This window comes from Hypanus sabinus, chromosome 13 (assembly GCF_030144855.1).
Source record: "Hypanus sabinus isolate sHypSab1 chromosome 13, sHypSab1.hap1, whole genome shotgun sequence".
Taxonomy (NCBI): domain Eukaryota; kingdom Metazoa; phylum Chordata; class Chondrichthyes; order Myliobatiformes; family Dasyatidae; genus Hypanus; species Hypanus sabinus.
The window spans coordinates 271,552-294,304 of NC_082718.1; the positions used below are offsets into that span (position 1 = coordinate 271,552).

Here is a 22,753-nt window from a genome sequence, read left to right on the forward strand (position 1 = left end):
TATGTACTCGGAGAGCTTTTCCCCTCTCCATTGTTCCAGGCATTGGAACCCTGCTAAAAGCAGCCAGGGTTCCCCTGACAACCCAATCCGGGACGAGCACCCCACAAATGTAACACTTACCCAAAAGGCTGGTATATGTCTAGGGGAAACGGAGTTCCAGTAACTCACCAACCCACCTCCCGTTCGCGCAGGTGCTGTGAGAAACGAGTTTATGCCTTGCGCCCGCCAACAGTATCAAACCTACAACAAATACCGTTATGAAATACACTTTAAAGAGTTTACTGAAATTAAAAGAGTATTAGGCAATACTAACTATATATATATATAAAATATAAAAGGAAAAAAACAAAAGGCACCAACTTATCAAAGTTCAGTCTGTTTAGTGCACTCGTTGGAGCTCAATCAACGATCCAATCGACCCATCCGACCGCCACGCTGTCGCACCTGGGACCACCCCGGTGGTCTTATGAGCAGTCCAGCGCACGTCCACCTTCCTCAGCGTCTCCCTCCCGACTCCCCTCACACCAAAAACCCACGAAAACACCTCCCCCAAGTTCCCAGCATCACAAGACACAATAACATTCCCCATTGATTAACAAATGAATACAATTACCATATCAGCCATTCTAAAGCGAAACAACGGCGAGAGAAACACTTATCCGACAAAGAAGCATTCCTACTTGTAACAAACCAAAGAAGCCATTTTGAGTAACATCCACAGGACATTGTACACCTTCTTCCACCATCAACTCTGCTCTCAAATGCATCTCTCCCATTTCCTACACATCTGCCCTCACCCCATCCGCCCACCACCCCACTCGGGATAGGGTTCCCCTCGTCCTCACCTACCACCCCACCAGCCTCCAGCTCCAACATATAATTCTCCATAACTTCCGCCACCTCCAACGGGCTCCCACTACCAAACACATCTTTTCCTCTCCCCCCCCCCCCCCCCCCCCCGCTTTCTGCTTTTTGCAGGAATTGCTCCCTCCGCGACTTCCTTGTCCATTCATTCCGCCCCCCCCCCCCCCCATCCCTTCCCACTGATCTGCTTCCTGGCACTTATCCTTGTAAGCGGAGCAAGTATTACACCTGCCCTTATACTTGCTCCCTCACCACTATTCAGGGCCCCAGACAGTCCTTCCAGATGAGGCGACACTTCACCTGTGAGTCGGCTGGTGTGGTATACTGCGTTCGGTGCTCCCGGTGTGGCCTTTTATATATCGGTGAGACCCGACGCAGACTGGGAGATTGTTTCGCTGAATACCTATGCTCTGTCCACCAGAGAAAGCAGGATCTCCCAGTGGCCACACAGTTTAATTCCACGTCCCATTCCCATTCTGATATGTCTATCCATGGCCTCCTCTACGGTCAAGATGAAGCCACACTCAGTTTGGAGGAACAACACCTTATATACCGGCTGGGTAGCCTCCAACCTGATGGCATGAACATTGACTTCTCTAACTTCTGTTAATGCCCTTCCTCCGCTTCTTACCCTATCCCTGATATATTTAGCTTCTTTTCCCTCTCCTTTTTTTTCTCTCTTTCTGCCCATCACTCTGCCTGTTCTCCATCTCCCCCTGGTGCTCCCCTCCCCCTTTCTTTCTCCCTAGGCCTCCTGTCCCATGATCCTTTCCCTTCTCTAGCTCTGTATCCCTTTTGCCAATCACCTTACCGGCTCTCAGCTTCACCCCACCCCCTCCGGTCTTCTCTTATCATTTTGCATTTTCTACCCCCTCCTACTTTCAAATCTCTTACTATCTTTCCTGTCAGTTAGTCCTGACGAAGGGTCTCGGCCTGAAATGTCGACAGTGCTCCTCCCTTATAGATGCTGCCTGGCCTGCTGCGTTCCACCAGCATTTTGTGTGTGTTGCTTGAATTTCCAGCATCTGCAGATTTCTTCATGTTTCCTAACCTGTGCAACCTTGCCCTATAACTCAGGTCATCAAGCCCTGTCTACATCCTTGTAAAGTTTCTCTGCACTGTTTCAATCTATATTAATATCTTTACTGTAGGTAGATCACCAAAACTGCATACAATGCTTCAAATTAAGCCTCACCAACATCTTGTACAGCTTCAACATAGCATCCCAATTCCTGTATTCAATACTTTGATATATGAAGGCCAATCTGCCAAAAACTCTGACACTATCTACTTGTCATGCCACTCTCAAAGAATTATGAATCTGTATTCACACTCAGTGCCCTACCTTTCACTGTGTAAGACCTACTCTGGTTTGTCCTCAAAGTGTAGCACCTCCATGTGTCTGCATTATTCTCTATGCATTAGTGCCCCTGAACTATTAAGCAGAGGTCAGCAGCAATAAAGAAAGAATACTGAAATGTACAAAATGGCTGCACTAATAAGAAGCAGTGGTTTAATTGATGCTTGTTTTTTTTTTTGTTTGTTTAGAAATTGCTATCTGATGCTCTAGGAATAAAGGGTTTCGTGAAGAAGGAACGTTGGTTATATATGGTTGGGCAAACGAGAGTTCATGCTGATTTGGTAGAAGGGTTGGGGCGATTTGTGGAATTAGAGGTGAGATTTTTAATACATTAAAATTAACCAAAGATGTTTTTTGTTGTCCTGTTGTATACATAAGTCAATTTGATACAGTTCTATTTAGTTGCAATTAGTTTTAATCCAATTGCCCTTGTCAGTTGCCTCTATTGTACATTCATTAGGAGTCATTAATTAGTGATTGGGAATTTGAATCTTGCTTCTCTTCCATCCCACCCTTAACATTTTTGTTGACACCTGGTTCTGATCAACTGTAACATATCAGGAATCCAGTTTGAAATAACTTAGTTTCACATTAGCTGATGTCTGTGCCCACTGAGAAGCCAAAGCAATCTATTAGTGCTAGTGTTCTCAATTTGTTGTTGATCTCGTTTTTCATTTGTACTTACTGTATGTGGTAATATCATTTAATAAGTACTGAATGTATATTGTATTCTTATCATATGAATTGTCCTCATCAATGGACCAAACACCAGGTGGTGAGAAGTTTCAACATATCATCTGGTAATTACTTGGGGAAGGAGGTTGTGAAGGGAATGGAATAGACAGATAAATCGATTATAGGGGGTATCTGTAGAAAATAGTGTTCATCTTCTGGAATTTGGTGGAGTCTGACACATGGGGATGGAGTTAAGTGTGAATTAAAAGTTGCATTGGCCATGTGGCATAGGTGTTTTTAAATATTAACATATTGTACTGGTTTTTGCTTTTCACTTCAACTTAAAGGTTGTTCTCAGAGAAGACCAAAGCCTAGAAGAAGGAGAAGCCATAGCCCAAAAATTGATGGGCGAGCTGGGGATAAAGAAAGAAGATCTTGTGACTGGAGCTTACATGGACTTGCTATTAGCTGACCAATAATATTCTCTGGGAGGCTGGGGTAATGAGGCAATTTATACAGATATTAGTTCAGAACCCTATGATTGTAGAGAATAGGAGACCAAATTCAAGAACCAATAACAAGTCAGTTGGCAGGGGCTGGTGTAGTATTCATATGGAAGTTTTATTGAAGCATAGTGGCCAGTGGCACCAAATACTACAAATGGGGCTTAAAATCTGATTTCTAGTTTGATTATAGCAATAGTCTTCAAACTGGTCTACACTGAGGTGGGAGGTTATAATCAAAACTCTTGTTGGAAAGTGTACCTCTATATTATGCCACTGATTTGTCCCACTGACAAGGCACTGGTGGGACCGAAAAATAAGCACTTCAACATTGTACCTAGAAGGTTATAAATGTTCTGGAACTATAAATTACCTGAACAAAATGCAAACACACACCCAGATTTGCCACATTTTTTTGCTTTTATGCTTTGGCACAAATACAAGAATACTATCTGATTTCCTAATGGCTTGCTCAAACTCATTGACTCTAAAAGTTCTGATTCCCATTAATTTCCCACAGTTCATGAATGTTCTGTCTTCTGTCCAAACTAATTAAGAGGCCTTGTTAAGATACCGAGACCATTTACTTTAGCTTATCCACAAGAATCTGAGGTAATAATTTGAAGCTGATGTTCCTACTCTTGGATCAGTCTGCCTGTGAGCAACAAGGGCCCTTAAATAGAGTTGGATAAGCATGGATAGGAGGGGTTCAGAGGGACATGGACTAAATACAGGCAATTAGTACAAGCTTTCTGGACACCATGGTCAGCATTGGTGAGTTGGGCTGTATAGCTCAGTGACCTGGCCATAATTTACTATAGTACACAAGACAAGAGCAGAATTGGGCTGTTCAGCCCATTGTGTCTGGTCTGCTGTACAATCATGGCTGATTTCTCTCTCAGCTGCATTCTGCTGCCTTCTCCCTTGTGTAATTCATTAACATAATTATGTAAGGAAGGTCTCAATATTGGTGAGATAGTGTCTGCCATTTTTCTAAATCCAAGGCTAAAAGGAGGAATAAAAGAAATTCATTTACACGAATTATTATCCCTTTCCCAACCAAATATATTTCTGCTGAGCATAATTAATTCTCTTGTGCATTACTTGGGATTGTATTGTAATGGAATTCACTTCGATGTAAACAACTGCAAACCTGTATATTAAAAATATTTTTAATGAAAGGTCTTTGGCACTATTTGTCAAATTTATTTAAGAAACTTTGTAATGTATGACATGCTTTCATCCTTATTTTTGTTGCTTTCTGTCTTTATTTGGTACCAATTTAATTTTGCTTTATTGTATCATATTGGGCATGTTTGTTGTTTTCCATTTTACTCTCCCCTCTGCATTAAGCACATTGTTGTTTTCAAACAGCTGGCTCTGGTATTTTCAGTGTAGGGTGCTACCCATGTCTACATCCCAAGTGGCAACAGTTTCTAGATTGACCTGTAGATCACTGACTAATGCCATGGGAAAACTGGCATTTTAAACATAGAACAGTACAGCACAAGAATAGGGCATTTGACCCACAATATTATGTCAAACCGGCTAAAAGCCAAATCAAAAACTCCCAAACACGAATCCCTCCTACCTACACCATGCCTTATCCCTCCATCTTCCTTACATCTATGTGCCTATCCAAACGTTCTTAAAAGCCTCTAATGTGTTCACCAGAAGTTATTAAATTGAAAGCAGAATTTGTGAGGAGTGCTGAAATTACATATCAGCAACAAGAGTGGAATATTTTTAAAGCTTCCTGATTTGTATCTTAATTCGCAGAAATTCTATATATATATATCAGTATTCTTTATTCTCATTTCTGTTCCTTTAAATTTTTAACTTAATCCTTGACTTCATTTGTAGATACTTCGTTGCCTGTGAGGCCCTTGGTTACGGGTTGAGGGGTGGGGAGTGTAATTGGCGAAGGAATCCGATATGCTTGAGAGAAAGAAAGCATTCTTTCAAATCATAAGCCGTCTTGCCTGATTCAATGTGAAACTGCATTAGTGAACTATTGCCGAATGTTAAGTGTTATATAAATGCACTTTTGATTCTGTGGTCCGGATGACTTGTTATAGTAATTATTGTTGCGTCTCCTGATCGAGTTGTTGATTAATTCAGCACCCAGCGGCTGCGGACAGCGCCTATTTGAATACTGTCTGAATCTATTCTAAAGTCCGAGCGCTGCTCCGAGGCAAACTCGGCAATCCACGGATTATTTGCAGAGAATCGTGAGGTGGGGGTGAAGTATAGAGAGAAAAATAATTTCCTCTTTCTATTTCACGGTGACGTGTTAATTCCCCCTCCCTCCCTCCCCCGTCGTTTTATCTGCAGCATCCCTCAGTACAGTCAATGTGAGGAACTGGATGCAGCACGAACCGAGTTGGTTTGCAATGCGGTTATGTAAAATCTAGCTCTGCAACAAAAAAAAACTAACCACATACTCAGGATTTTCGACGCAAACCAGTGCCCTGTACGAAGGGCAGTCAGTCCTAGGACACGGCGGGAATGCAGCCGTGTTAGTGCGAGAGTCTGGATGATCCGCAGTGCCGATCGTTTCCTCGTACACTAGACATCATTTTACTACATCTGGAGGTTTAAAAATTAAAGCGTAGATAACGTGTTCCTACTATCGGCGCTCCTGATGCTTGTGAAGAATTCGGATTGCTGTCTGTTTGCGGCGTCCCCCTGAATTGGAAGCTTTGATTTTTTTGTTTTTCTCCCTCCTCCCATCAATTGCAAAACCTCTTGTGTCCTTGGCTTATTTTTTTTGCGTCAGAAGATGGCGGATCCCACTGAGATGTTTTCACTTTCAACCTTCCACTCCCTCTCGCCTCCAGGCTGCAGGTAAGAGTATATAATATATGTATTATAAATTTAACGAAGTCACATTTGTACGATCTTTGCTTCAGTCACTTTTGTTTGTAGTTCGCCACGGAAACTGGCGTTATTTCATATCAATAATTAACTAAATCCAGACGCAGTATCTTATATAATGATGAGTTTATTTTAAATTATGAACTTGAGTTTTAGATTTATCGGCAGGGTTACGAACTATGTCAGGGAATATCCCAAGTATAAAAATATTGCAGGCAATGACTGGAACTGCTAAGGTAAGTCAGCCATGGGCCTAGCAGACTGGCAGTGATATTTATTTATGTTTGATGGCACAACAGAGCGTCGCGGGGCTTGTTGTTGGTCATAACGGTCTGACTTGAAATTAGGGAATAAAATTTTAATGTGATTTGTATTGTTATTTCCCAGTCGAATTTAATTAACCCTTCCCACCCCCATTATCCACACCCTTCTGCATACAAACACACACACTATTTTATACACTCAGACCAGTATGAGAGCACAGGGCCAACTACTCATCACTATGCAATCAGCCATACAGTCATCCATCTGTACACACCCTATCTGTCTAGATGCCTAACAACGCACACTGATCAAAACATGCTCATAAAGCCACAAATAAAAGGACACATCCACTCATCCAACTATATATAACACCAAAGCAACTTGCTTCTTTCACCTTTAATGTGATAAAACACCCTAAGATGCTTTGATCCACTAAAAATGAGGACAGGCAACCACAGCCTTTAACCCAACTGATTTTACGAAGCATGTGAGATGTGGGAGAAGTAATATTTAAAGGGAACCTTCATAAAAACTTGAACGGTAAGAACTAATAGGTGATTTAAAAAAAATAAAGATGAGTAGGAAGAGGTTCATGTGGACTGTAAATACCCCTAAAGCCCTATTGGGATGAGCAGTCTTTGTTGTGTTATTGTGCAATGTAATACTGTAATGTATATTCACATGAACGTTATCAAACAAAATTTTCCACATTCTTGTAAAGAAATATTTGGACAAATTAAAAGGTAGTTAAGCTTTGAAAGGAGGTGGAATGGTGACAAACTTGAGGAATGTAATTCTGGAGCTGTGGAAGACACAGCTCACAGTGGCAGAGAGATGAAACCTGGAGATGGCAAAAAGACCAGAATTGGAGGAGCACAGAAATACCAGAGCATTATAGGAGTAGAGAAGATGATACACAGTAAAGGAGAGGCAAAATCACAGAATAATTTGAAAATGATGAGAATTTAGTAATTAATATTTGCCATGAAGCATAAGGGTAATGGGTAAATGGGGCCTGGTGTGGGTTAGAATGTGGACACCAGTTTACATTGATCCATGGCTGGTACCTGACCTCCCCAACATTGGAATAGTTGTATCTAAAGATAACGTAGTTATGCAGAGTGGTGAGAATGGGGTTCAATAGTGAATGTAGAAAGTGGTCTTAATAATAGAGATGTGTGGGGTCAGTAGAATATATATAGGAGCAGGAGTAGGCCATCTGACCTGTCGAGCCTGCTCTGCCATTCAATAAGATTATGCCTGACCTGACCATGGACTCATCTCCACCTATCTGCCTTCCCCCCCCCCCACCCCCATAATCCTTTATTCCCCTTCTGTGTAAAAATCTGTCCAACCTTGTCTTAAATATATTAACTGAGGTAGCCTCCACTGCTTCATTGGACAGAGAATTCCACAGATTCACCGCTCTCTGGGGAAAGCAGTTCCTCCTCATCTCCGTCCTAAATCTACTCCCACGAATCTTGAGGCTATGTCCCCTAGTTTTATTCTCACCTACCAGTGGAAACAACTTTTTTGCCTCTATCTTACCTATCCCTTTCATAATGTTGTATGTTTCTATAAGATCTCCTCTCATTCTTCTGAATTCCAGTGAGTTCAGTCCCAGGTGGCTCAATCTCTCCTTATAGTCTAACCCCCTCATCTCTGGAATCAACTTGGTGAATCTCCTCTGCACTGCCTCCAAAACCTTCCTGAAGTAAGGAGACCAGAACTGCACGCAGTACTCCAGGTGCAGCCTCATCAGTATCCTGTACAGTTGCAGTATAACCTCCCTGCTCTTAAATTCAATCCCTCTAGCACTGAAGGCCAACATTCCATTTGTCTTCTTGATAGCCTGCTGCACCTGCAAAACAACCTTTTGTGTTTCATGCAGAAGCACTTGCAAGTCCCTCTGCATAGCAGCATGCTGCAATTTTTTTACCATTTAAATACTCTGCTCTTCCACTTTTCCTTCCAAAGTGGATGACCCCACATTTACCAACATTGTATTTCATCTGCCAGACCCTCACTTAACCTATCTATATCTCTCTTCAGATTCTCCATATCTTCTGTACAATTTGCTTTTCCATTCAATTTAGTATCATCAGCAAACTTAGATACATTACACTTGGTCTCCTCTTCCAGATCGTTAATGTATCTTGGTATTTTGAACAGTTCAAGTAGATTCAGGGTAAAAGAATGAACTCAGTGGTTAGGAAACAGACTTGGGATGCCTGAAATAAATGCCATCCATTGTTAAGGACCCCTGTCACCCAGGACATGCCCTCTTATTGCTACCATCAAGGAGAGGTACAGGAGCCTGAGGGGAGACACATAATGTTTCATTAATAGCTTCTGCCCTCCACCATTAAATTTCTGAATGGACAATGAACCAATGGACACTACCTCAGTTTTCTTTGCTCACTTTTTGCATTACTTAATTAGATTGTATATATTTTTATTGTAATTTATAGTTTTTACATTATGTATTGCAATGTACTGCTGCCACAAAACAACACATTTCACAACATTTACCAATGATATTACATATGATTCTGATTGAAATCAGAGACAGCGGGTTTGGTCATAAATCAAGGAAATCTCTGCTAAAGCAGTGATAAATCATGGCAGCAGGGATGGATATAGATGGTGGTGTGGTATGGCTGAGTATCTTCAGCTCGCTGATGATGTCACCAAAGGCTGTATGTAAACCAGCACTGGAGAGGGACAAGCCTCAATGTTTGGAATTCTACAGAGGTATTGATGCAGGGCCTAGAAAAGAAACTATCCGAGGTTTTTGAATGATGGAGCCAGGCAAGGGTAATTACACCCAGCTGGGTGTTACAGGGAGATTTTGGAGGAGGGTGTTTTGTCAACAATTTCATCTCTCCCTCTCTCCCTCTCCTCCCCTCTAACATCCAATAGTAAAAACCCAATATTCCATTTCAACAACACTTATTATTTCAAATACTTTACTTGAGGGAATAGAACCAAACTCTATGCACCCTTTTAAACATACTGTAATTCTGCTAAATGACCATTATACCTTCTACACTCTACTTCCTCAGAATTGGGGACAAATAAAGCTGAATAAAGTGCTTCAGCTGGGGTCTAAATAATCTTCTGGGTAACTTAGGGATTTCCTCTCCTTCGGAGCTGATTTGAGCTCAAGGCAACATTTCTTTGGCTTTCCTGATTAATTTAAAATGCTTGCAATACCTTTTTTTATGATTATATTTTTTCTTTAATAATGATATGATTGAAGAAAAATACTACAGTGGATCTAAGATGATTGATATTATTATTAAACTCACATTTTCAGAATGGGTTCAATTGTTATAGTTTTCGTAATGTTATGGCCCTCCATAGATACCCCTTTGCAACTGTTTTACATCTATACAACTGTCCTTTCTAATTTCACGTCATCTACAATGATTCAAGACATTATTAAAGGCAGTGAAAATCAGTGGTCCTAGTAGACAGCCCCACTCCTGGAATTGCCAAGTCAGATTTTGCCAATCAGAGAATATTTCTTTATAGAAAGAAAATATAGTAAAACAGGGTTTGTCAGGAATCAAGTCTGGAAATCCTGAATTATGCAGTCATACATTTCTGGGGAGGAGTTTCAGAACTTGGAACAGATATAGAAAGTTAATGGCGTTCTAGCACTAATTTTGGGCATTTTTGGAATTGCTTCAGAATTTTTTTTTATTTATTTAGATATGCAGCATGGAACAGGCTTTTCCATCTACCAAGCTGCAACACCCAGCAAAGCACCTATTTAACCCTAGCCTAATTACAGAACAATTTACAGTAACTAATTTACATACTAACCTGTATGACTTTGGAATGTGGGAGGAAACACGCATGGTTTATGGAAGTATGTACAAACTTATTACAGGCGGCTTCAGAATTGAACTCTGAACTCTGATGCCCCAATCTACTATGCTACCATGTCCATCAGGAGCAAGAGCCCTGTGACACATGTGCCCTGTGACACATTTTTGCATGTTTCACCATTATTCAAAATCATGGCTGACCAAAGTTGATTTTCCTGTTTTAATAGCAAATCCTCTTCTTGAGTGAAGTTTTTTCTCCGTTCGGCCTTAAATCCAGCTGCACCTCCTTGAAGACTGTGTTAGGGACCTGGAGCAGCAGCTGGGTGATCTTTGGTTTGTACGGGCGAGTGAGGAGATAATTGATCAAAATTACAGGGAAATAGTCACCCCTCAGTTGCAGGAGACGATTAGCTGGGTGACTGTTAGGAGAAATTGAAATGTGAATAGCAAGTTAGTGCAGAGCACCCCATGGACATTGCCCTCAATAGTAAGTATACAGTTTTGGATAATGTCCTGGGGAATGACCTCCCAGGGGAATGCCATGGAGACCAGGTTACTGTAATGAGCACGGGTCCATGGTGTGGAAGGGAATGAGGGAGAAGAGGGAAGTAGTAGTGTTAGGGAACATAATAGTCAGAACAACAAACAGGAGATTCTGTAGACATGAATGGGACACCTGGATAATATGTTGCCTCCTAGGTGCCAGGGTCATGGACATCTCGGGTCACGTCCACAGCATTTGGAGGGGAGGGAGAACAGCCATATGTCTTGGTATATACTGGTACCAATAATAGGCTGAGAAGTTGGTGCAGGGGGCAGGGCTTCAAGTTCTTGGATCATTGGGATCACTTCTGGGGGAGTATGACCCATACAAAAGTAACGGGTTGCACCTGAACCTTAGAATCAATATTCTCGTAGGCAGGTTTGTTAAAGATGTTGGGGAGGGTTTAAACTAATTTGACTGGGGGGTGGGAACCATAGTGAAGGGACTTAGGAAAGGATGGATGGTAAAAAAGCAAAGATAGCATGCAGTCGGATTGTCAGGAAGGGCAGGCAGATAATAGGACAAAATTGTAGCCAGCAGGGTGAGTATCAGTGCATTAGGAATGTAGAATCAAAAAGGGTAGCAAATACAGTACTTTAGTGTTGTATCTCAATGCACAGAGTATAAGAAATAAGATGGGTGATCTTGTTGCACTGTTACATATTGGCAGGTATGATTAGCCACATTGAATCAGGGCTGAAGAATGTTAGTAGTTGGAAGCTGAATGTCCAAGGTTACACATTGTATCAGAGGGATATGAAGGTAGGCGGAATGTGTAGGCATGGTTCTGCTGGTAAAGAATGGCATCAAATCATTAGCAAGATCAGAAGATGTTGAATCCTTGTGGGTTGAGTTAAGAAACTTCAAGGGTAAAAGAACATTGATGACAGTTATATCGAGGCCTCCCAACAGTAGCTGGGATATAGCCCGCATATTACAATGGAAAATAGAAAAGGTGTGTCAAAAGGGCAATGTTATGATAGTCATGGGAGATTTTAATGTGCAGGTCGATTGAGAAAACTGGATAGGTAATGGATCTCAAGAGAGTTAGTTTGTTGAATGCCTATGAGATGGCTTTTTAGAGCAGTTTGTCATTGAGCCTACTAGGGGATCAGCTACACTGGATTTGGTGATATGTAATGAAACTGGAAGGGATTAGGGAGCTTAAGGTAAAAGAACCCTTCAGACAGTGATTACACTATGATTGAGTTCAACTTGAAATTTGATAGGGCGAAAGTAAAGTCTGACATATCACTATTTCAGTGGTGTAAAGGAAATTACAGTGGTATGAGAGAGGAGTTGGCCGAAGGAAATGATGGCAGGGATGACAGCAGAGCAAAAATGGCATGAGTTTCTGGGAAAAATGAGGAAGCTGTATTCCAAAACCAAAGAAATACTCAAATGGCAAAATAGTACAACAGTGTTTGACAGGAGAAGTCGAAACTATTGTATAAGCAAGTGAGAGAGCATACAACGAAGCAAAAATTTGTGGGAAGATAGAGGATTGGGAAGCTTTTAAAAACCTACAGAGAGCAACTTAAAGAATCATTAGGAAGGAAAAGATGAAATATGAAAGCAAGCTAGCAAACAATATCAAAGTGAATAGTAAACCTTTTTCAAGTATGTAAAAAGTTTTAAAAAAAGAGATGAGGGTAGATATAGGACGGCTAGAAAATGACATCGGAGAAATAATGACAGGGTCAAGGAGATGACAGATGAACTAAGTAAGTAACTTGGATCAGTCTTCACTGTAGAGGTCACTAGCAGAGTGCCAGATGTTAAAAGGTGTGAGGGAAAAGAAGTGAGTACAGTTATTATTACAATGGAGAAGGTGCTCAAAAAGCTGAAAGACCCTTGGGTACATAAGTCACCTGGACCAGCTGAACCTAAGGATCTGAAAGAGATGGCGGAAGTGATTGTGGAGGCATTAGTAATGATCTTTCAAGAATCATTACTCTATGCTCTAGCATGGTTCTGGAGGACTGGAAAATTGCAAATGTCACCTACCGCATAGTCCTCTATTTTTCTAAGCTGCATGTACCTACGTATCTAAGAGGTTTTTAAAAGACCCTATTGTATCTGTCTCCACCACTGCTGCTGGCAGTGCATTCTACACACTCACCACTCTCTGTGTACAAAAACTTGTCTCTGCCATCCCCCTGTACCTGCTTCCAACCACCTTAAAGCTATGCCCCCTTGTGTTAACCATTTCAGCCCTGGGAAAAAAAGCCTCTGGCTGTCCACATGATCAATGCCTCTCATCATCTTTTACACCTCTATCATATCTCCTCTCATCCTCTGTCGCTTCAAGGAGAAAACATAACATTTTTGGAGAAGGAGCAGACAGGTGTCCTGACACATATTGGTATCAATGAAATAAAAAGGAAAAGCAATGAGGTCCTGAAAAGAGAATTTAGAGAGCTAGGTAGAAAGCTGAGAAGTAGGACATACTGAGTAGTAATTTCTGGATTGCTGCCTGTGCCACACGTCAGTGAGGGTAGAAACAGCTTGATTTGGCAGATGAATGCAGTTACTATTACAAGAGAAAAGGTGCTCAAAAAGCTGAAAGGGTTAAAGGTATGTTCGTAAGTCACATGTACCAGATGATCTGCACCCTTTGTTTCTGAAAGAGGTGGCATTAGAAAAGATCTCTCAAAAATTATTGGGCTCTGGAATGGTGCCAGAGGACTGGAAAATTGCAAATGTCACTCCACTCTGTAAGAAAGGAGGAAGGCAGCAGAAAGGAAATTATAGACCAGTTAGCCTTATCTCAGTGCTTGGAAAGATGTTAGAGTCAATTTTAAGGATGAGGTGATGGAGCACTTGATGTCACAGGACAAGATAGGACAAGTCAGCATGGTTTCCTTCAGGGAAAATGCTGCCTGATGAACCTGTCGGAATGCTTTGAGGACATTACAAGTAGGATAGATAAAAGGGATGCAGTGGATGTTGTGTATTTGGACTTTTAGAAGGCTTTTGACAAGGTGCCACTCATGAATCTGCATACCAAGTTAAGAGCCTACGGTATTACAGGAAAGTTACTAACATGGTTAGAGCATTGGCTGATTGGTAGGAGGCAGGGAATGAGAATAACAGGATCCTTTTCTGGTTGTCTGCCAGTGACTAGTCATGCTCTGCGGGGGTTGGTGTTGGGACCACTTTTTTTTGCTCTATATAAATGATTTAGATGATGGAATAGATGGCTTTGTAGAAATAAATGTGTGGACTGTTTTCTAAATGGGGAGAAAATCCAGGAATCTGAGATGCAGAGGGACTTTGGAGTCCTTGTGTAGAACATCCTGAATGTTAACTTGTAGGCTGAGTCGGTGGTGAGGAAGACAAATGCCATGTTGGCATTCATTTCAAGAGGTCAAGAATACAAGAGCAAGGATGTGATGCTGAGGGTTTATAGGACACTGGTGAGGCCTCACCTTTAGAATTGTGAACAGTTTTGGGCCCCTCATCTTAGAAAAGATGAGCTGGCATTGGAGGGGGTCCAGAGGAGGTTCACAAGGATGATTCCAGGAATGAAAGGGTTATTATATGAGGAATGTTTGATGCCTCTGGGTCTGTACTAGCTGGAATTCAGAAGGATGAGGGAGGATCTCGTTGAAAGCTCTAAACAGAGTAGATGTGGAAAGGATGTCTCCCATGGTGGGAGAGTCTAGAACAAGAGGGCACAGCCTCAAGATAGAAGGGCGCCCTTTTGAAACAGAGACGTGGAGAAATTTCTTTAGCCAAAGGGTGATGAATTTGTGGAATTTGTTGCCACATACAACTGTGGAGGCCAGGTCGTAGGGTGTATTTAAGGCAGAGATTGATAGGTTCTTGATTGGATATTGCATCAAGAGTTACAGGGAGAAGGCTGGGATCTGGGCTGAGGAGGAAAGAAAAAAGGATCAGCTGTGATTGAATGGCAGAGCAGACCTGATGGGCCATATGTCCTAATTCTGCTCCTGTGTCTTATGGTCTTATGAAAAGGCCAAGTTCACGCAACCTATTCTCATAAGGCATACTCTCCAATCCAGGCAACATCCTTGTAAATCTCTCTATAGTATCCACATCTTTTCCACATCCACATCAAAAATGAACAGTATTCTAATTGGGACCTAACTGAAGTCTTATATAGCTTTAACATTACCTCACGGCTCTTGACCATGTGCCTTCTTAACAACACTGTCAACCTGTGCAACAACTTTAAGTGACCTATGGACACGGACCCCAAAATCTCACTGATCTTCCACTCTGTCTTACGATTAATATTATATTCTGTTTTCAAATTTGATCTACCGAAATGAACTACCTCACACTTAACTGGGTCGAACTCCATCTGCCACTTCTCAGCCCAGTTCTGCAACCTATCAGTGTACCGCTGTAACCTCACAAAACCCCCAACTTTTGTGTCATCAGCAAACTTACTAACCCATCCTTCTACTTCCTCATCCAGGTCATTTACAAAAATCACAAAGAGGAGACATCCCAGAACAAATCACTGTGGAACACCACTGGTCACTGTACTCCATGCAGAATACGAACCATCTGCAGTCATCCTTTGCCTTCTGTGGGCAAGCCAGTTCTGAATCCACAAAGCAAGGTTTCCTTGAATCTCATGCCTCCTTACTTTCTCAATAAGTCTTACATGGGGTACCTTATCAAACTTCAGCCTTACTGAAATCCATGTACACTACATCCACTGCTCTACCTTCATCAATGTGTTTTGTTACATCTTTATAGAATTTACTCAACTTAGTAAGGCATGACCTGCCCTTGACAAAGCCATGCTGACTATCCCTAATCAGATTATGTCTCTCCAAATGCTTATAAGTCCTGCCTCTCAGGATCTTCTCCAACAACTGGCCCACCACTGAAGTAAGGCTCACTGGTCTATAATTTCCTGGGTTATCTCTACTCCCTTTCTTGAACAAACGAAGAACATTTGCAACCTTCCAATGCTCTAGTACTTCTCTTGTCCCTATTGATGATGCAAAGATCATCGCCAGAAGTTTAGCAATCTTCCCTTGCTTCCCACAGTAGCATGGGGTATATCTCAGCTGGTCCCAGCAACTTATCTAACTTAATACCTTTCAAAAGCTTCAGCACATCCTCTTTCTTAATGTCTATACACTCAAGCATTTCAGTCCGCTGTTAGTCATCCCCACAATTGACAAGGTCCTTGTCCCATTTATTCCCATTTATCACTTTCTGATTGATAACCAATTCTGTTCATGCCAATATATTACCCCCAACTTCCAAGTACTTGAACCTTGTTGTCCAACCTCTATCTGGAACCTCTTCACCCTTTTTTTCCATGCAATAGACTTAAAAGACTCTTGAATGAGTCTAGCAAAATGTCTAAATGTGATGCCTTACAACAGTAAATATTGACAGAAGTTGATTTAACTCCGTCCACTCTTCTTGGACCCTGTGTGTGATGTTACTAAAGGACTCCAAAAGCTTTGTTCCAGAGGGAAACATAAAGCCAGAGTATCAGGAGGAAATTTTACACAGATACCAATTGTACTAAATAGAAGAACTGAGAGTACCAAGATCTCCCTCTGCATCTTCCATATTGCATATAATTGATGGAGAAACAGGATGATGTAATGTGTTTACACAGAGGTTAACTGCTCAAATACAGAGTGCAGCAGGTTTGATTTTCCTGACTCCTTTGTTCCTCCACTATTTTCATTCCCAAAGGCTCTGTATTGTACTGGCAACACTGATTCTCAGGATAATGGTTGCTATTGTACAGTTTGGGGAAGAAATCATTATTTGTGTGTGTGCTCAGGTAGTAAATCTCAGCAGAATATTGGAAGTGGGTTGACTCAGAATTGAGTATCTCCTTAACTGCAGGAAATGAGGGTATAAGAAAAATATCATAGGATGTCCCTACACACAAACTGATTAAAGCATGTGCATCACTAAATGTCTCTCTCACATCACTAAGTGTACAGTAGTCCCACTATACTGTTGCAGTGGTATTGTTGAATCCCTTGCTTATGGTCCAAAATCCTTTAATATCCCATACGGTATTGCCTAAATACTGTTTTTTACACTGAACTTTTAATATTGCATCCAATTTAATCATTCTCAAGTCCTTTAATATTCAATGCATTTTTCTACTCATTCCTCATTCCATTTTCCGTGTTACCTCACCTAGTTACAATAAAATACCAGGCAAGTTGAATGGCTTTGTAGATTATCATATCCTAAACTATATTCAGGATATGACTACCTAAACCCCAGCATTATTCTGGTTACTACATTGTGCTGCATTTCCAAAGCTAATGTATCCTCTGTATGATCAAGAATTGAATGCATCACTAGAGTTTTGTTAAGTTAAACATTATATTCTGTGCTCCTTGAGATAAACTGTGGTGTAAACAAGGTTGTGTTCTATTTATTTGTTAGCTCTGTATGTTTCCAGTTGTAGAACTGCTACCACAGAGAAAGGTCATCCAAAAGGTCATTCTGCTTATACCAGCTCTTGATGGAGCTATCTCTGGATTTTTGTATTTAGTGCTTTATGTATGTAAGTTGTGTATTTTATACACACTTTTACCTGTCTTAGAAACATTCCTGACTACCTTTTCTGTTTGTCTAGGTGCAAAACCAAGAATTTAATTTACCTTTTCATGGCCTTAGCTATTTGATTTGTCACCCTTAGTGACTTTGGTAAATGGATTCCAATCTTTCTGTTTCTTTATTATTTGTTTTTAAGGAGTCTTTCTTACTCTAAACTTATTCCCAAGTTTATCACTTTATATCTTTCTTCCCTGAATTATATCTATTGCCTCTGACCATCTAGTTCACCCATCTCTGTCCTCCTATGACTTATAATGTTGGATCCTGAACCAAAGGTAATATTTACAAATACCGTATACAATCTAAAGGTTTTTCAGCAGTTAAGAATGAGGCATAAAACTGGCCTCAAAACTTGTTGCTTACAATAGTTTTATTAAGTGTGACAAGAACAAAGAAGATGAAGGGAGAAGGAGCATGAGAAGGGAGAACAAAGAAAGAACAGCCAAAGAGAGGTCTAAGGGAAAGAAGAGAGCAAAACAAAGGTGGTGTGGTTTTATGCCAGACCACTGATAACATTAAATTCAATTGATAACATAGACCAATCAGATAGCCAGATTCAAGTAATATTATACCCACTACTGCAACTAAAAAGTTTCATGAAAAATATAGAGGCAACTGTAACCACTGAAAAGCTCACTGTTATCACATTTGTAAAGGTGATTATATAAAAATACAAAAAGGTACAGGCACGTTAAACTACAAAAAAATAACAATGATACAGCCCAATCCACAACAATATATGTGCCGTTCTTACATCTATTATCACTAGCCTGCCTCCCTCTTTGCCCTCCACTCTCGTCTCTTTGTTGTGTTATTAACAAAGGTTAGTGTAGATTCCTCATTTCCCAGAAATGACCATTATCCCTTCATGAATGACCAGCTACAGGCATTATCAATATAATAAACTCACGCAGAATAAACATAACTGCAAATGCTGGTAATCTGAAATGAAACTAGGACATGTAGAAAGTACTCCGCAGTTAAGGCAACATCTGCAGAAAAAGAAACAGAGTCAGCTTTTTGGGTCAGTGCCCATTCATTGGAGCTCTTGTCTACTGAAGAAGTAGAAAATGAAAAGTTATTGATCTCGTGTATTAATGCAATCTGGGAAAGGAGGCAGAAGGAAGAAATTTTTCACAATCTGTTTTATTATTCTGAAGTTGTTGAAGTAATGTTAAGTATCTAATATTTCTCAGCACTTGAGCCTTTGGAAAGTTGCTGAGAGTACAGGGTTAGTTGTGGTGCAGAATCCCTGAGCCTTTCACATTAGAGTTTTGGATTGCCAGGTTGATTTCTGTGTGTCAGGATAACTGAGATATTAAATCCCATTCATTTCTGAATAGACGGCCCTAGCCAAGGCCGACCCAGCCTCATTTAAATCCTCACCAGGACCAAAAATACTGTGGCACTTTATCTTCACCTCCCAGCCCTAAACCCATGTCCACTTCCCAGGTAACTCACTACATGTATATCCTTATTCTAAGCCACCTAGCACTGAGATCTGAGTTGTTGGATGAAAAGCTAGACAAATTCATAATTTTTTTTCTGATTTGGCTTTCAAGTTTAGGACTCAAACTGGTTTCAGTATGTGCAGTAGACAGTGGGCTGTGCATAATCATCTCTGAACGGCACACAGCAATTGTAGCTGTTTTCTTCATAAACAGAAAATGAAAGAAGATCCTACTGTGAACATAGTTCAGTCCAATCTGATCATTGTATAACTGACCAATGTATTATATACTTACACAGAACATAGCAGCCCTTTAGTTTTGAGTCTTGTATCTTGCTGAGCTCAGCATTCAATTCTAACATTAAATTTTCAATTGAAAGAATTGGCTGTGATCAGCTCCATCTGAAATGAATGGTGCACAAAATGCAGTCCTGGTAAAAGGGAATGTGTAAGTGTGAGAGATGCAGTTCAATCATTTGGATTTATCAGGCTGAAGCAAAAGGGAAGTTTGGACTTAAGAGGTTGAGTTGTATCCAAGTATACCATCAACTTCTGATTTCTGCTGGCTGCTGACTTTATGAATGCCTGCACTCTCTGTCCATCAATTGTGGCTTCCTTCATTGTATTATTCCAGTTAAGAGCTACAGTGAAGTGCAAGGGCACACTCAGAGCTGGCCATGGCTAAATAGATGTAAATCTGTGTGGGAGTAGAGTGCCATCTGTATTGAAGTACAGTATATGCATTTAGTTGTGTTGATCTGAAGTATCAGCCATTTCTCTCTTCACAGATGCTGCCTAATCCATAGAGTAATTCTAGCTTTTTTTTTGTTGTTTTAATTTCATGCCATGTTATATTGCTTCTTCACAACAGACCTGCACATGATATCAGTCTGGAGGAGTTTGATGATGAAGATTTGTCTGAGATTACTGACGATTGTGGAATCGGCCTGAATTATGACTCTGATCCTTACGAGAAGGTAAGAGGCCTGTGTTTTTTGAAACATTCTAAAGTGTGTTCTCTGATTTCAAAGTTACTCTAATTTTAAATGCAAAATTAAACGTGTTCTAAGGAGTTCTCTGCACATGTAGCTAGGAACTAGTTAATGATGTGCTGGTTGGTGCTGTTTTCAAAAATCTGGCTGTATAATTGGCTGAGTCAATGAATGGGAATTACAGAAGAGAGAGATTGCAAAATGCATAGGGCACAATGACAGATAAATGTTAGATTATAATAAGTGCTCGATGGTGAAATATTGGATGAAATTATTGGATTTTGTATTATTTTTACCAAAGGCAGTGGTTCTCTGAATTTCTGCACATGACAGAGAGCTATTAATAAGTCTATGCAATGGAATTATTAATAGAGACATTGAAGTCATTCATAACTACATGAATTTGGTGTTCAATCATTCAAGAAGAAGCTGAAGTACTGCTAAACCTGTTATACATAGAAATTTACAGCACATTACAGGCCCTTTGGCCCACAATGTTATGCTGACCATGTAACCTACTCTATAGACTGCCTAGAATTTCCCTAGTGCATAGCCCTCTAATTTTCTAAGATCCATGTACTTACCTAAGGGGCTCATGAAATGCCCTATTGTATCCACTTCTGCCGCCGCCGGCAGTGCATTCCACGCATCCATGTGGAAAAACTTACCCCTGACATCCCCTTTGTACTTACTTCTAAGCACCTTAAAACTATGCCGCTTCATATTAGCCATTTCAGCCCTGGGGAATACCCTCTGGCTATCTACACGATCAATGCCCCTCATCATTTTATACACCTCTATCAGGTCATCTCTCATCCTCTGTCACTCCAAGGAGAAAAGGCTAAGTTTCAACCTATTCTCATAAGGTACACCCTCCAATCCAGGCAACATCCTTGTAAATCTCCTCTGCACTCTCTCTATAGTATCCACATCCTTCCTGTAGACAGGTGACCAGAACTGAAGACAGTACTCCAGGTGGGGTTTGACCAAGGTCTTATATAACTGTAACATTACCTCATGGCTCTTGAACTCAGTCGCACGATTGATGAATGCCAACACACCATATGCCTTCTTAAAAACACTTTCTACCTGTGCAACAACTTTGAGTGTCCTATGGACATGGACCCCAAGATATCTCTGATCCTCCACACTGCTAAGAGTCTTACCATTTATATTATATTCTGTCTTCAAATTGGACCTACCAAAATGAACCAGTTCACACTTATCTGGGTTGAAGTCCATTTGCCAATTCTTAGCCCAGTTTCACATCTTATCGATGTCCTACTGTAACCTCTGACAAACATCAACACTATCCAAATCACCCCCAACCTTTGTGTTATCAGCAGACTTACTAACCCACTCTTCTACTTCTTCATCCAGGTCATTTATAAAAATCACAAAGAGGATGGGTCCCAGAACAGATCCCTGAGGAACATGCAGAATGGAGATGAAATTTGTTAACTTAGCAGCAGCAGTTCAATGCAATACATAATCTAGCAGAGAAAAATATAAATAATAGTAATAAATAACAAGTAAAAAAAATTACGTAAATTGAATAAAGTTTTAAAAAACGTGCAGAAACAGAAATATTGTGTATTTCAAAAAAGCGAGGCAGTGTCCTAAGATTCAATGTCCATTTAGGAATTGGATGGCAGGGGGGAAGAAGCTGTTCCTGAATTGCTGAGTGTGTGCCTTCAGGCTTCTGTACCTCCTACCTGATGGTAACAGTGAGAAAAGGGCATGCCCTGCGTGCTGGAGGCCCTTAATAATGGACACTCCCTCTCTGAGACTCCGTTTCCTGAAGATGTCCTGGGTACTTTGTAGGCTAGTACACAAGATGAGCTGACTAGACTTACAAACCTCTGCAGCTTCTTTCGGTCCTGTATAGTACCCTGCCTCGATACCAGCCAGTGTTACAGACTGTCGGAATGCTCTCCACGATACAACTATAGAAATTTTTTAGCGTATTTGTTGACATGCCAAATCTCTTCAAACTCCTAATAAAATATAGCTGCTATCTTGCCTTCTTTATAACTACATCGATATGTTGGGACCAGGTTAGATCCTCAGAGATCTTGACACCCTTTTTCATCTACAACCAATCCTTGCCTTCTGTGGGCAATCCAGTTCTGGATCCACAAAGCAAGGTTTCCTTTGATCCCATGCCTCCTTACTTACATGGGGAACCTTATCAATGCCTTACTGAAATCCATATGCACTACATTCACTGCTGTACCTTCATCAATATGATTTGTTACGTCTTCAAGGAAGTAAATCAGGCTTGCAAGGCACGATCTGGACTTGACAAAGCAATGCTGACTACCCTAATCAGAGTATGTTTCTCCAAATGCTCATAAATCCTGCCTCTCAGGATCTTCAACAATTTGTCCACCGCTGAAGTCAGACTCACTGGTCTATAATTTCCTAGGTTATCTCTGCTCCCTTTCCCGAACAAGGGAACAACATTTGCACCCCTCCAATACTCCGATACTTCTCCTGTCCTTGTTGATGACGCAAAGATTAGTGCAAGAAGATTAGTAATCTCCTGCCTCGCATCCCACAGTAGCCTGGAGTATATATCATCCTGTCCCTGTGATTTATATTCAGCATAGACTAGAAAGGCCGAGTTGGCCTGTTTCATGCTGTAATTGTTATATGGTTATATCTCATCCAGTCCCAACAACTTATCCAACTTGATACTTTTCAAAAGGTCCAGCTCATCCTCTTTCTTAATGTCTATTTGCTCAAGCTTTTCAGTCTGTTGTAAGCATCCCCACAATTGCCAAGGTCTTTTTCCCTGGTG

The 22,753-nt window shown here is 40.8% G+C and overlaps 2 protein-coding genes across 6 annotated transcripts in view; both read left to right on the plus strand.

Annotated features, from left to right (window-relative positions):
- LOC132403565 (uncharacterized) overlaps positions 1-3,510 on the plus strand; it is a 91,089-nt gene extending 87,579 nt beyond the window's left edge. For all 5 annotated transcript variants that reach the window (XM_059986955.1, XM_059986957.1, XM_059986959.1 and 2 more), the window contains 2 exons: positions 2,413-2,538; positions 3,247-3,510. In XM_059986955.1, the coding sequence (XP_059842938.1) occupies positions 2,413-2,538; positions 3,247-3,378 (258 nt within the window). In that variant the 3' untranslated portion in view covers positions 3,379-3,510. The remainder of the gene's footprint in view (positions 1-2,412; positions 2,539-3,246) is intronic.
- Positions 3,511-6,184: 2,674 nt separating this feature from the next.
- mapk8ip2 (mitogen-activated protein kinase 8 interacting protein 2) overlaps positions 6,185-22,753 on the plus strand; it is a 67,732-nt gene continuing 51,163 nt past the window's right edge. Inside the window, exons 1-3 of the mRNA XM_059988467.1 lie at positions 6,185-6,249; positions 19,830-19,935; positions 21,082-21,109. Coding sequence (XP_059844450.1) covers positions 6,185-6,249; positions 19,830-19,935; positions 21,082-21,109 — 199 coding nt within the window. The remainder of the gene's footprint in view (positions 6,250-19,829; positions 19,936-21,081; positions 21,110-22,753) is intronic.